The sequence below is a fragment of the Erpetoichthys calabaricus genome, chromosome 2 (genome assembly GCF_900747795.2).
Source record: "Erpetoichthys calabaricus chromosome 2, fErpCal1.3, whole genome shotgun sequence".
Classification (NCBI taxonomy): domain Eukaryota; kingdom Metazoa; phylum Chordata; class Cladistia; order Polypteriformes; family Polypteridae; genus Erpetoichthys; species Erpetoichthys calabaricus.
Genome location: NC_041395.2, coordinates 185,354,580 through 185,368,492, shown reverse-complemented (window position 1 = coordinate 185,368,492; position 13,913 = coordinate 185,354,580). Strand labels below are relative to the sequence as shown.

At 40.3% G+C, this 13,913-nt stretch overlaps 1 protein-coding gene across 1 annotated transcript in view; it reads right to left on the bottom strand.

The window, feature by feature from the left end:
• Positions 1–13,913, bottom strand: part of swap70b (switching B cell complex subunit SWAP70b) — a 265,399-nt gene that overhangs the window by 82,010 nt on the left and 169,476 nt on the right. Inside the window, 3 exon segments of the mRNA XM_051922050.1 lie at positions 1,132–1,247; positions 5,443–5,595; positions 5,597–5,625. Of these exon segments, the coding sequence (XP_051778010.1) occupies positions 1,132–1,247; positions 5,443–5,595; positions 5,597–5,625 (298 nt within the window).

The window sequence follows — 13,913 nt, the reverse complement described above, 5'->3', positions numbered from 1 at the left end:
AATATGCAAATAATAAAAATGACTTTGTGACCAATACCCTCCAAACCCCACCTCATTAATCCCACCCCACATCAACCTATCCTTCCCTCCTTATTTGCTATACTTTATTGCCTTGGGTTCCTGTAAGTCTAACCATTTTCCTCTGATGATGATTCCTGGTAGTAGATCAAAAGCTTAGGAATAAAAAACTTTTAAGATACGTGACTCATTTGCTCCCATTGTGGATTGTCCATATATATATTTATATAAACATAAGAACAGGGTTGCTGCATGTCTGGTTAGTTTATTGCCACTGACATTCATTATGTAAAAATGACCACATAGCTTTACATGATACTCAGCATAATCGTATAGTCATTTGGAAAATAATCTTGACATTAAACCAGGTACCGATAAAGTTGCCATCCTTCGTTTCCCAGATTATTAAAATGACATCAGGGTTTTAGAAGCACTTGTAAAAAAGGCTGTCTAGGATAATATAGCAATTAAAATTAGTCAATTTTTTACATCAGTCCGATACTCTTAAATGGAAATGCAATAAAAAAACAATTTGGTATGTACTACTCCTTGTTATACAAAGACCAACTGTCAAAAAAAAATGCTCACTGTACACACTGTATATATACTGCATATATATTAATTAAAAAAAAAAGTGCCCCCGAGTACTCTGTGAAATAACTGTTCAAACTTAGGTAACTATCTTTATGCTGCTGCGATGCCTGATAATTAAGTATTCATTTAGAAAATACTCTGAACTAAAAAGAATTTTGTAGTGCATAACTAAACAATATTCATCCTATTTGTTAATTCTGCCTCAATTTCAAATAATCTGTACTAAGGCACAGACTTCTCACTCTGTAATGGAATAGACACTAGATCATTTATTTATCTGAAGTCCTGGTCAAATAAAAAAAAATTCACCTAAAATAATCTTTTAAAGAATATGCAACATACTTAGTAATTGCTTCTAAGGTTTCTACTGTAGCAAAGTTCAACCCATTACACGCTAATGTAAATGTTATGTACACAAACATGGTAATTACTAGAGATTTGTTCAAAAACACATTGGTTAAGAAATACAAGACAAATTTGTTTCTAAGTCAAGTGGACCGAAAGGAACATTAAATGTACAAGCTAATTACCATTTTTTCTCTTTCAAGATCCATTCTGTATCTCTCTTGAAGTTCATGTTCTGTCTGTAGTCGTCTTTTTTCTTCAGCTGCATTTCTTGAAGCATCTTCTAATATCTGTTTATAAGATGACAAGGACTATAAGTCCTTTGAACTTTCTAGACATTAACAAAAAAGTAAAACATATCAAACATTGTGACGGACGGTCTACTTTGCTTGGCACACGAGTAGAGTAAAGCATATTTTATATATAAACACACAGAAGGGAGCGGAGTGTGGGATTGGACAGCTGCTACATGGAACTGGTGAAACCCTGCTACATTTACACTACTGCTCAAAACTTTTAGAACACTATGATTTTTCCCGTTTTTATTGAAATGTAAGCAGTTCAAGTCCAGTGAATTATCTGAAATAGTACAAAGTAAACAGTAAACTGCCAATGTTAAAATTTAGGTTAACAGAAACTAAAAAAGTAATTTTGCCATTACACCAAAAAGAGGTCCTTTTCAGGGATCAAGTAATGGATTAACATCTTACAGCTTTTCTATAACAATGTAAATTAATTAAGCCTTGGAAATTGAAATCAAAAAACTCTACAGTTGTCCCAAACTTTTGTTAATTACAAACTCTCTGTCTGCATAAAAGCAGAGTTAGAACAAACCATGTTGTAACACCCTGTAAGCATTATTTGCATTATTGCACTGTATACTGTTATGATTATAGTGAGACAAATGCAATTAACAAAGGAAGACTGATGGACCCTTTATAGCCCTTAAAAGTGAAGGTCTTTGTCATTTAGAGAAATAATAAAGAAAGGGCAAGGTGTCAGTGAGTACAGTTTCATATACCATCAAAGGGCCCTGAAAACTGGAGGAAACTCTGGAGAGGAACAGGGCTGGCAAATCCAAATCCAAAACAAGTTTCTTAGGATCAACAGTTTGTGTGAATGATGCCATACAGGGACAATAGCTAGAAGCACAGCTGTTTAGCAGGGCTGTCAGCTTGAACCTCACATTTTGAATGTAATTCAATTTTTTTTTAAATTGACATTGGATTGTCAAAGAACAGTTGTTTGTTTAACCTATACTGATTTTGGGCATTGTTAAATTAGACACACTATATAAAGCTGCAGTATTTTACTAATGTGTTTTTGCAATTTACTTTCATGAACAGCCTTTTGGTAATTCTGAATGGTTAACTTGTTTTCTTCATTATAAAAAGTTACAGCCAGACCCCTTTCACAACCGTGTTTTTTTAATCCCATTCTCCTGTACTTAGATCTATAAGTGTACAAACAGCAGTTTTTCCAAAATGCTTCTTCTGTGCCCTAAATGTATTGTTTTGCACCTCATTCTGTCCCATTCACTCTTATACCTGAGATCCCGACTGTTTAATTCCAAGACCTTATCATAAAGCAAATGGAAAATAAAAGGAAAATCAGAATTAAGACACTTAGTACAAAGCTTTGAAATCCTCACTTTAAAGAACTTCGACAGTCAATACTCTGTGTCCTACAATTAATCTCTCTCTCTCTCTTACATGGCTGGACGGTTTGATCATAATGCCAAAAAAATGAGTTGTAATTAAAAACATTCAGGCCACCTTTATTAAAATATTTCTTCTCCTGTAAAGGAAGAAAAAGGAAAAAAGTAGACTGATTATGCAAACCATGTCTTGATGCTGTGATGAACACACTTTTCCACGATAGTCCACAGGTGCCTACAGGCTTTTTTTCTGATTGTCGTGACATAAATAGTACACTGCCATTGCCCATTGGAGACCTCCAGAATAATAAAACATGTACGCCAGCCCCTTGTCCTGCACTTTTACTTCGCTCTATATTACCACAGTTCTGCCTTTGCCTGTTTTGCACAAAAGCACGATCCCTCACAATTGTCACAAATATTTTTACAAAGGTGTCTTGTGCCATCACAAGACTTTCCCCTGGGTTGCAATTGAAACCTCCTCCCATTCCTCATAGCTGTCTTTGCACCACCAAGAAACGCCACAATACAACTCTAGCAGAAGACACTGATTGAGTGCTACACAACACGACCCATGGCACATTGTTAAGCACTTCATGATTTGAAGGTGCACGAGAAAGAAAAAAAAAGAAAAATGAACTGTAGTGCCATCACCTATTGCTTGTATAAAGTTCAGCACCTTTTTGTGGCTGCTTTTATGGCTTGCTGTCCCAAAACAAACTTGTATATCCAACCGGTCAGTACCAGACTGAAAGAAATACGGTAATGCAAATGTTAAGAGATATTGATGCTCTTATATTTAAGTAACAGTTACACGAGTACCAGTAGGAATTTTTTTTTGCTGTTGCCATTTGTTCTTGCTTTGGTCATCACTACAGCTATTTCCATAGTAATAAAGTATAAAAAAGCACATACATATACATGCAACAACCAAAATCAATAACCTAAGTGTGAATATTTACTTGTTTTAACTGGAATATTCAAATCTTAACTTTTGGCTAATTAGACAGCCTTACTGTGCAGAATCCATATCTTCAAAGTTTTATTTGTTCTATGCTTTAATTTCAGAGTACACAGAGATTGACAGTGACTCCTGGTTCAGGCAAGGTTCTTTCTCTTATTTTTCAGTTGTAAACAGCAGGTTTCTTACTGCCACTTGACCCAATGATCCTGTTGCTTAAAGTCTTCCCTTCACAGTTAAAACTCGCTAACTTTGACCCTTGCCCTATATGGCACCTATCACACAGGTTCTTGACTTGAATCTGTGGCTTTGGGTTATCAGCTGGGTGTTTTTTTTTGTTCATTTCGCCTTATACAATTTCTTGTATTAGGAATTTGTTAGTTTTCGCATTCCCCTTGGGGTTAGAGCGCAAGGTCAGCCATTGTACAGCGCCCCTGGAGCAATTGAAGGTTAAGGGCCTTGCTCAAGGGCCCAGCAGAGTAGGATTTCTTTTTGGCATTGACGGGGATTCGAACCGGCAACCTTCGGGATACCAGCGCAGATCCTTAGCCTCAGAGCCACCACTTCACCCTTCTGGAAGATATTAACTGTTCCATTCTTCAGGTCAAAAGAAAGTCGCTGTCAGCTTTCATTGTAAGGTGTACATGTACTGGAATGCACAACTTTTTTATACTTCAGTGCATAGCATTTCCCAGTAGCATGTAAAGAAGAAGGTCAAGAATCCACCTCACCAACCAACTGCCAAAAGCTTGCAAAGGAAGGACATAACAATGGCCCTCCTCCATAGATCAATTATTTAAAACCTGGGGCATCTCTAAAATCCTTTTAAAACTGACATTGAAGTGATTCAATCAGTTTGTCCACTTGTTGGAAACATTTGCTTAGAAGTGTGAAATTAGCAAAAAAAAAAAAAAAAGTATACATTTGAGTATATTAGAACAAAGGCTAAATATTCTGGGTGCTACATATATTGTATTATATAAGGTTTTAATTTTTTTTATTACTATTGTTAATGTGTTTACTTTTTTTACTCACAGTATACTGCTTATGTGCAATCCCTGAACTGAAGGTCATATTTCCTGTGTATAGCTGCAAAAATGATTGTAGGTGAAATATCAATTAAGAATACGTAACACCTGAAACAGAACCTTTCATGTAAACAGGATTCTCTGGCACACTAAGTGATCATATTGAAAATGAAATGGAGTTCACTTTGGGCCGACTTCCTATGATGCACATGAGCAATCACCAATAGATGTTAAATATAGTCATGAACTAATTTATGTTCTTTTTTATAGCAATTTAGAAAACAAAAACATGTTGACAGTGGATGGAGGGATTAGGTGTTCAGGAGCCACCTTGAGATGTTTGAAGGATGGGATTATAGTTGACTTCTATGGGCAGTATAGTGTGGAAAAGTAAAGTTACAACCACCCCACCCAAGGGAAGCCATTTTAAAGATGTTCACAACACCATCTTCAGGCACCAATAATTTATACCTGAGCCACAGTAAAATTGATCAGTTATTCTTAAGTTCACTCGTCAGGGCTCACTGTGGACTCCAGCTTTAATTACATAAGCTCTTATTTTCCATTAGCATGTTTTTGGCATCAATCCAGAAAAAAAAAAACTATGTTTGCAAAACAATCTTGGTATTTAAGCCATTTTTTACTATTGGGTATGATATTGAATTATCTATAACCTTTAAGAATTTGTCTCCATGTCTGCTCCACAGAAACTGTCAATTTTGCAACTCTCACTCTGAACATTAATTTCATAAAACAGTGTGGTAAAATGCCAAATTCTCAATAGGAGGGTGTAGAAATTTTTACAAAATATGAAACTATTGTGTCTAGTAACTTTTTACCTTTCTCATAGACTCCAGCTCTTGTTGCTTTTTCTCATTGGCTAATTGCAGTTCCTTCATTCTTCGCTCCAACTCTTCTTGTTCAATCTGTTGCTTGTGCCGCAGTTCTTTTCTTTTCTCGCGTGATTCCTGGTGTGGTGCTGGCAGGCCCATAACTTAGCAAGTTAATAGCAGTTTGAATCGCTGACAAAACATTTATTTGAAAGAATGTCAATTTTAACGTACTTTTTCAACAGTAGTAGAGGCTGTAGAATATAGTACTCTCTATAAATCCTACAGTATACTAGATGAATGCTCAAATTGTTTACAGTTAGCATTTCAACAGGTAAACTTTTACCAAGTAATTCTCACTAATATAAAAAATGATTTTATGAGATTGTAATATCTCTTTTTTTGGCAATGTATAGTTTTTATTTGGGACTGAGGGACTATATTAAAACAGAACCAAAACTACTGCAACACAAATATTTTTGAATAGTTGCATATTTATTGTCATAACATTAAGTTTATTCTTGATCTTTCAGTAGTCCTATTTTTTAACTACCAAACAAAGATTGTAAAACTAAACAACTATAAACAGAAATAAGAGGTATATCATGCAAGCTGGTTTGTGCTTTCTATTATGCATTCTTGTTTATCTTGGTGCGAAAAATAGTGACAATGTGTTGCATGTTGAATTAACATGTAAATAACTTCACAGTCCTCTGTACACGTGATAATACTTCTAATATTCCTATTCTTACTGCTAAATTTCCCTATAGGTTTTCAAGATCTGCAGCGGAAAACACTTCATTAAAGTTGCTCTGTCACACCAAAATAAAGGATACTACTACTTCCATATAAAGTGTGTTATTAAGATCACTTTATGTGGTTTGAAAGTTAACATGCTTATATTGCAGTAAAAAGCAAATAGCTATGTTAGTTTTGCAGAAATTATAAGCAATATCTTCCATACATGATTAAAACAATAATAAGCAGATTAAATGGTTTTCTGTAAGCTAGGACCATCATTGTCTCCTCAAGGTGTGTTGTTTTTTCTGCCTATTAGTTATATTTTTGGTTTATTCAAAGAACAATTTTACTTCAAGGTCTTGTGATTTTTTTTAGCACTCACGAACTCCAAAAAAAATAGGGAATTGGGTTAAAAACCGAGCACCCAATATAAATGTAAAACTGAAACATAAATAGCCAGTGTTGAGAGAGAGACCATTTGGGGGTCAGACTGAAAGAAATTTGCAATAGGTTGAGAAGTACAGGTATCATCTCACAAGACAGAGAGATATTTAAAAACTTTGAAAGAAGTCCTAATGTCGCAGTAAGTCCTCGATTTTCATCTCCACCCTGAATGCTTGTTAAAAAAAATAAATGTGGACTCTCTTCACTTTATGCCTGTTTTATGAGTCTATATTAGGAGGATACTTTCTTACTGCCATCATTGATAATCTACTCAATTACTGGGTTATGCTCTAAAATAAAACTTTGAGCTCCAACCACTATTCTCTGAAGCTAACTGTATTTGGTGGAAAGCAATTACTTTGTGACCTGTAATCAGATTAGCACCTAAGACCCAATTACTAAAAGGATAATATACCAAGAGACATGCAGACAGAGGTCAACTAATGTAACTGATCAGAAACTTGAAAAGTAATGCTGTTCAAGTATACTCATACACAGATGTAGCCAAGCAGAATTAGTGAGGAATACTATGCTACCTTGCAATACCCTGCCTATACTATACTGCATGCAACCGTACCATTTCAGAAAGTTTACAGCAACGTGATTGCAGTAGCTTGAAAATTCACATGGTAGACCAGCGACAGGTTTAAATGGTGTGCTACCAGTGAAAATACAGCAGAGGGAGCAGTGAAAGGTTTAAATGGTGAGCCTATCAGTGTCTGTGATATCCTCTGTTCAAATCCATTCAAGGATCAGCAATAACCTTTTCTTAATATATGGAAATTTAAGTTAAATACCATTCACACTTTTATTGGTTTTAAACTGTTGTTATACTGTAGTGTGTGAACATGATGTGTGCTTTTTTTTCTTATATCCTCACAGAGAAAATTCAAGGACAATTTCTTTTGGAGAAAATACAAACATAAATAATAACGTATTTTATTTAATTGTGCCTTTCAAGCCACTCATGGGAACATTACAAGATAAAACTATACAATGGTATCAACAGTGTAGATAAATATTCTTTGAAAAGGTATCATAAATTACATAAATATTTTATGCAACAAAATATTATTGCATAATGTTTTATTCCTTTTTAATACATACTATACATAAGTAAGAACATAAGTTGCCATTAATGATATAGAAATGCACTAATTGATTCTGCTTGATAGTAATATTAATACAAATCATGAATCAAAGCAATAAAATATATGGCAAGTGGTAGTTTTTGAAACATTTTGACATTCTTTATCCTTTTCAAAGTAGTAATAGCTAACAGTCTAAGGCAGGGGGTCTCCAAACTTTTCAGTCCAAGGGCCGCATTAACTATCAAACAGCAGTTTGGGGGCTGGACTACACACTCGAGGTCCAAATAAAAAAAAGAATCAAAAACATAGATGTTGTTTTTAATTATTTATTTAATATTATTTTATTCAGTTATTATTTAATAACACATTGATACACTACACATGAACACCTGTATTAGTGGGAATGGTGAAATTGTTTCATGGATGCCAAAATAGCAGACATTTCTGGCTTTAGATTTGATGTCCCCTAACATCAACAGTGACCCTGAGATTATCATCAGACAAGTTTGTTCTCAAATTGTTCTTCACGTATTTCATTCTTGAAAATGTTTGTTCAACACAAGTATGTTGTTCCAAAGATTGAAAGGTACCTTGATGCAAAAGTTTTGACATTAGGAAAGTCTTCCTTGGGCAAAAAACTGGTAAAAACCCACCAGTCCTTCTTTGAACTTGTCCCTAAGGAAGTCATTTGCTTGCAACTCAATGACCTCCAGCTGCAGTTCATCTGGGCAACTGGCCACATCTGCTTCAAATGGGTTTTGAAACAGTCTCACTTCTTCTGCCTTTGAATACAAGTCAGAAAACCGCTCCTGAAACTGTAGCTGGAGGTCTTTGATGATCTCGCATGCAAATGACGTGGTGAACTCAGCTGTTGCTTCAGCCATGAAGACCTTGCACTGCTGAAAGTGCGTCAAGTTGTTGGCCTGTACTTGTTCCAAAAACAAGACAAGTTTAGATCTGAAGGCCTTTAGGTGGGTGTATAGATCAGAAACTAGATTTTTCTCTCTTTGTAGTTTTAGGTTCAGAAAATTTAAATGACTAGTTATGTCTGCAGCAAAGGCCAATTTCCATACCCAACTCTTCATCAGATAGTAATGGCTGTGGCTTGCCTTTACTTTCCAGGAAGTTACCTATTTCCTTTCTTAATTCAAATACTCTGCTCATAACTTTCTCACAAACTTAGCCATCTTACTGCTGTGTAAATATGGTAAATCTTGCGATTCTGTGTCAGTATCTTTCAACATGTCTCTGAACTGTCTATGGTTGAGCCCATGTGACCTTATTAAATTCACCATCTTCACACCACAGGATTCAGTACACTGCTAATGTCCACATATTTAGCACACAAAGGCTTGCTGGTGAATAATACAGTGCAGGAACATTGGTTGTGGAATGTTTTTCTCATTACACATCTGCTTCACTTGTCCAAACCAAGCCTTTCTTTATGCACTCATGTTCTTTCCTCCATCAACAGTTCAGGCAACTAAGGTTAGTACCCAGTCCAAGGTTATATCAGCAAATGTTTTTTTCAATTCATTGGAATATATCCTCTCCGGTAGCAGTGCCATACAGGCTATGTAGGGGAAGCCAGCTCTTGTGTTATGTTCATTGTCCTTCATCCACACCTCTAATGAATACAAGCAGTTGAGAGGTGGAACAGTCAGTCCAGCGATTCATCTATTGCAATTGAATAATGGCGAAACTTGCTTGCCATTTTTCGCTATTTGAGTCACAATGTTTTCACCCATGTCTGCAACAACGGCGGGCAATGGTATTTGCACCCAAAGCTACATTTTTAAATTGTTTCGACTTTTCTGGGCAAAGTTCCTCAGCCACCTCCAACAAACATTCCTTCACTACTTCACCATCTGTAAACCGTTTGCCACTTTAGCCAGGACGTAGGCAACTTTATAACTGGCCTTAGTTAAGGATTCGTTTTTCATTTGAGGATTTACTGAACAATGCCCGGAGTTAATTTTGTAATTTAGAAAATTTTTCGGCACGAACTTTACCCTCCAACTGTGCATATTTCTCCTGATGTTTGCTTCGATGATGATGGCGCAGGTTGTATTCTTTCATCACAGCCACAGTTTCGTTGCAAATCACACACAATTGCTTTCTCGCCGGATTTGATGAAGAAGTATTTCAAACTCCATTCTTCTTGATAATTGCCGACACTCATCGTCTATTTTTCTTTTCCTCTTCTCGGCCATCGTTGGGCACTAAAATAAAGTGACTTCAACATGAATAAATAGTGAAACTGAAAGTATCTTGCACACATATCGCTCAAAAAACCTGATTATGCGAACTAATTTCGTCGCAATTATAGCTGCAAACGACCCAAAACAATTTTTAAAAATTCTTACGATTTCTTAAGTTAAACTTACCTGAATATAGTCTGCAAATATATCCACTTATGGTAGAGAGATTGTTGCTTTTAATGTTTCCTCTTCAGAATATTCGGAAAATTCTTGTTAAACTAATGACATTCCAAATACTTTATACACACTGGTAAGTAATTACGCGAAGGAAATTATCACTAAATAAAATAGAGTGCAACATGTTTCGCAATTAGACACTAACTGACACCAACTCCTCCTCATCGCAGCAGTCAACCGCAACTGGCAAACTGTGATCAAAATAATCAAGTCTTGAACAAGCAGCTAACCATTTAAAAACTCTGCCACTAGGTGGTGTTATATCATTTCATTGACTGTGAACAGAAGTAGAAAAAGTAAGCAGCGAATAAGGTTTTGCAATGTAGTGATCGGTTGAAAAACATAACACACTACTGCGCGCCTCTATTTTAATTCGGTAAAAACGTATAAACGTCCACGTAAGCGGCGGCTGATCTTGGCAGGATACACGTAAATTTCCATAATTTTTTTCCGTAGATAAAAAAGTCTCCACGGGCTGTAGTTTGGAGACCCCTGGTCTAAGGCATTGCACCAAGGTGCTTCAAAGGCTGATCAATGCATTACCTTTTGGGTCTGTCTTGTATGTTCTTATAAATCATCTATACAGCAGACAAAATGGAAAAACGAAAAGGATTCTGATTAGCGCCACTGCGTGTGAAGCCCAAGCATAGTTGTTGTACATGTGGAGTCTGCATGTTTTCCCGTGCAAAACAAATTTTCCTTCCACACACAAGCACTAAACTAACGGGGCTATTGCCTCCCACCCTGTACAGTCTTATTGGGAATGCTTTTTTTCTTTCCATTTGAGGCCTTCATTGTCATTTCAGTTAAAGTTGCATTGTGTGGATGAATAACATGCTAGGGTAAGTGTACAACTGAGCTCACCTTCTGTTCGATACTAAAGAAATAGGTTTTATCTTGTACTAGGCTTAAATGGCTCTAAAATAGCAGATGGATAGTTTAAAAAAAAATCCATCCATCCATCCACTTCCGCTTATCCGAGGTCGGGTCGCGGGAGCAGCAGCTTCAGCAGAGATGCCCAGACTTCCGTCTCCCCCGGCCACTTCTTCTAGCTCTTCCGGGGGAATCCCAAGGCGTTCCCAGGCCAGCCAGGAGACATAATCCCTCCAGTGTGTCCTGGGTCTTCCCCAGGGCCTCCTCCCGGTTAGACGTGCCCCGGAACACCTCACCAGATAGGTGTCCAGGAGGCATCCTGATCAGATGCCCGAGCCACCTCATCTGACTCCTCTTGATGCTCTACTCTGAGCCCCTCCCGGATGATTGAGCTTCTCACCCTATCTTTAAGGGAGAGCCCAGACACCCTACGGAGAAAACTCATTTCAGCCACTTGTATTCGCGATCTCGTTCTTTCGGTCACTACCCATAGCTCATGACCATAGGTGAGGGTAGGAACATCGATCGACTGGTAAATTGAGAGCTTTGCCTTATGGCTCAGCTCCTTTTTCACCACGACAGACCGATGCAGAGCCTGCATCACTGCGGACGCCGCACCGATCCGCCCGACGATCTCACGCTTCATTCTTCCCTCACTCGTGAACAAGACCTGAGATACTTGAACTCCTTCACTTGGGGCAGGATCTCTCTCCCAACCCTGAGAGGGCACTCACCCTTTTCCGGCTGAGGACCATGGTTTCAGATTTGGAGGTGCTGATTCCCATCCCAGCCACTTCACACTCAGCTGCGAACCGATCCAGAGAGAGCTGAAGATCATGGCCTGATGAAGCAAACAGGACATCATCTGCAAAAAGCAGTGACCCAATCCTGAGTCCACCAAGCGGACCCCCTCAACACCCTGGCTGCGCCTAGAAATTCTGTCCATAAAAGTTATGAACAGAATCGGTGACAAAGGGCAGCCCTGGTGGAGTCCAACTCTCACTGGGAAACGGGTTCGACTTACTGCCGGCAATGCGGACCAAGCTCTGACACCGATCCATACAGGGACCGAACAGCTCTTATCAGGGGGTCCGGTACCCCCATACTCTCGGAGCACCCCCCACAGAATTCCCCGACGGACACGGTCGAAACGCCTTTTCCAAGTCCACAAAAAACATGTAGACTGGTTGGGCGAACTCCCATGCACCCTCCAGGACCTGCTAAGGGGTGTAGAGCTGGTCCACTGTTCCGCGACCAGGACGAAAACCCACACTGTTCCTCCTGAATCCGAGGTTCAACTATCCGACGGACCCCTCCTCTCCAGAACCCCCCGAATAGACTTTTCCAGGGAGGCTGAGGAGTGTGATCCCTCTGTAGTTGGAAACACACCCTCCGGCCCCCCTTCTTAAAGAGGGGGACCACCACCCCACTCTGCCAATCCAGAGGCACTGTCCCTGATGTCCATGCGATGTTGCAGAGACGTGTCAACCAAGACAGCCCTACAACATCCAGAGCCTTGAGGAACTCCGGGCGTATCTCATCCCACCCCCGGGGCCCGGCCACCAAGGAGTTTTTTGACCACCTCGGTGACCTCAGTCCCAGAGATGGGGGAGCCCACCCTCTGAGTCCCCAGGCTCTGCTTCCTCATTGGAAGGCATGTTAGTGGGATTGAGGAGGTCTTCGAAGTACTCCCCCCACCGACCCACAACGTCCCGAGTCGAGGTCAGCAGCGCACCATCCCCACCATACACAGTGTTGACACTGCACTGCTTCCCCCCTCCTGAGACGCCGGACGGTGGACCAGAATCTCCTCGAAGCCGTGCGAATGTCGTTCTACATGGCCTCCCCAAACTCCTCCCATGCCCGAGTTTTTTGCTTCAGCAACCACCGAAGCCGCATTCCGCTTGGCATGCCGGTACCTATCAGCTGCTTCCAGAGTCCCACAGGACAAAAGGGACCGGTAGGACTCCTTCTTCAGCTTGACGGCATCCTTCACCGCTGGTGTCCACCAACGGGTTCGGGGGATTGCCGCCACGACAGGCACCGACTACCTTACGGCCACAGCTCCGGTCAGCCGCCTCAACAATAGAGGCACGGAACATGGCCCATTCGGACTCAATGTCCCCCACCTCCCTTGGGACATGGTCGAAGTTCTGCCGGAGGTGGGAGTTGAAGCTACTTCTGACAGGGGGCTCTGCCAGATGTTCCCAGCAGACCCTCACAACACGTTTGGGCCTACCAGGCCTGACCGGCATCCTCCCCCCACCATCGCAGCCAACTCACCACCAGGTGGTGATCAGTTGACAGCTCCGCCCCTCTCTTCACCCGAGTGTCCAAGACATGTGGCCGCAAGTCCGACGACACGACCACAAGTCGATCATCGAACTGAAGCCTAGGGTGTCCTGGTGCCAAGTGCACATATGAATACCCCTATGCTTGAACATGGTGTTCGTTATGGACAATCCGTGACGAGCACAGAAGTCCAATAACAAAACACCACTCGGGTGAAGAGAGGGGGGGCCATTCCTCCCAATCACGCCCTTCCAGGTCTCACTGTCATTGCACACGTGAGCAATGAAGTCTCCCAGCAGTACGAGGGGAGTCCCCAGAAGGTGTGCCCTCCAGCACCCCCTCCAGGGACTCCAAAAAGGGTGGGTACTCCGAACCTGCTGTTCGGTGCATACGCACAAACAACAGTTAGGACCCGTCCCCCCACCCGAAGGTGGAGGGAGGCTACCATCTCATCCACCGAGGTAAACCCCAATGTACAGGCTCCAAGTCGGGGGGGCAATAAGTATGTCCACACCCGCTCGGCGCCTCTCACCCGGGGGCAACTCCAGAGTGGTAGAGAGTCCAGCCCCTCTCAAGGAGATTGGTTCCAGAGTCCAAGCTG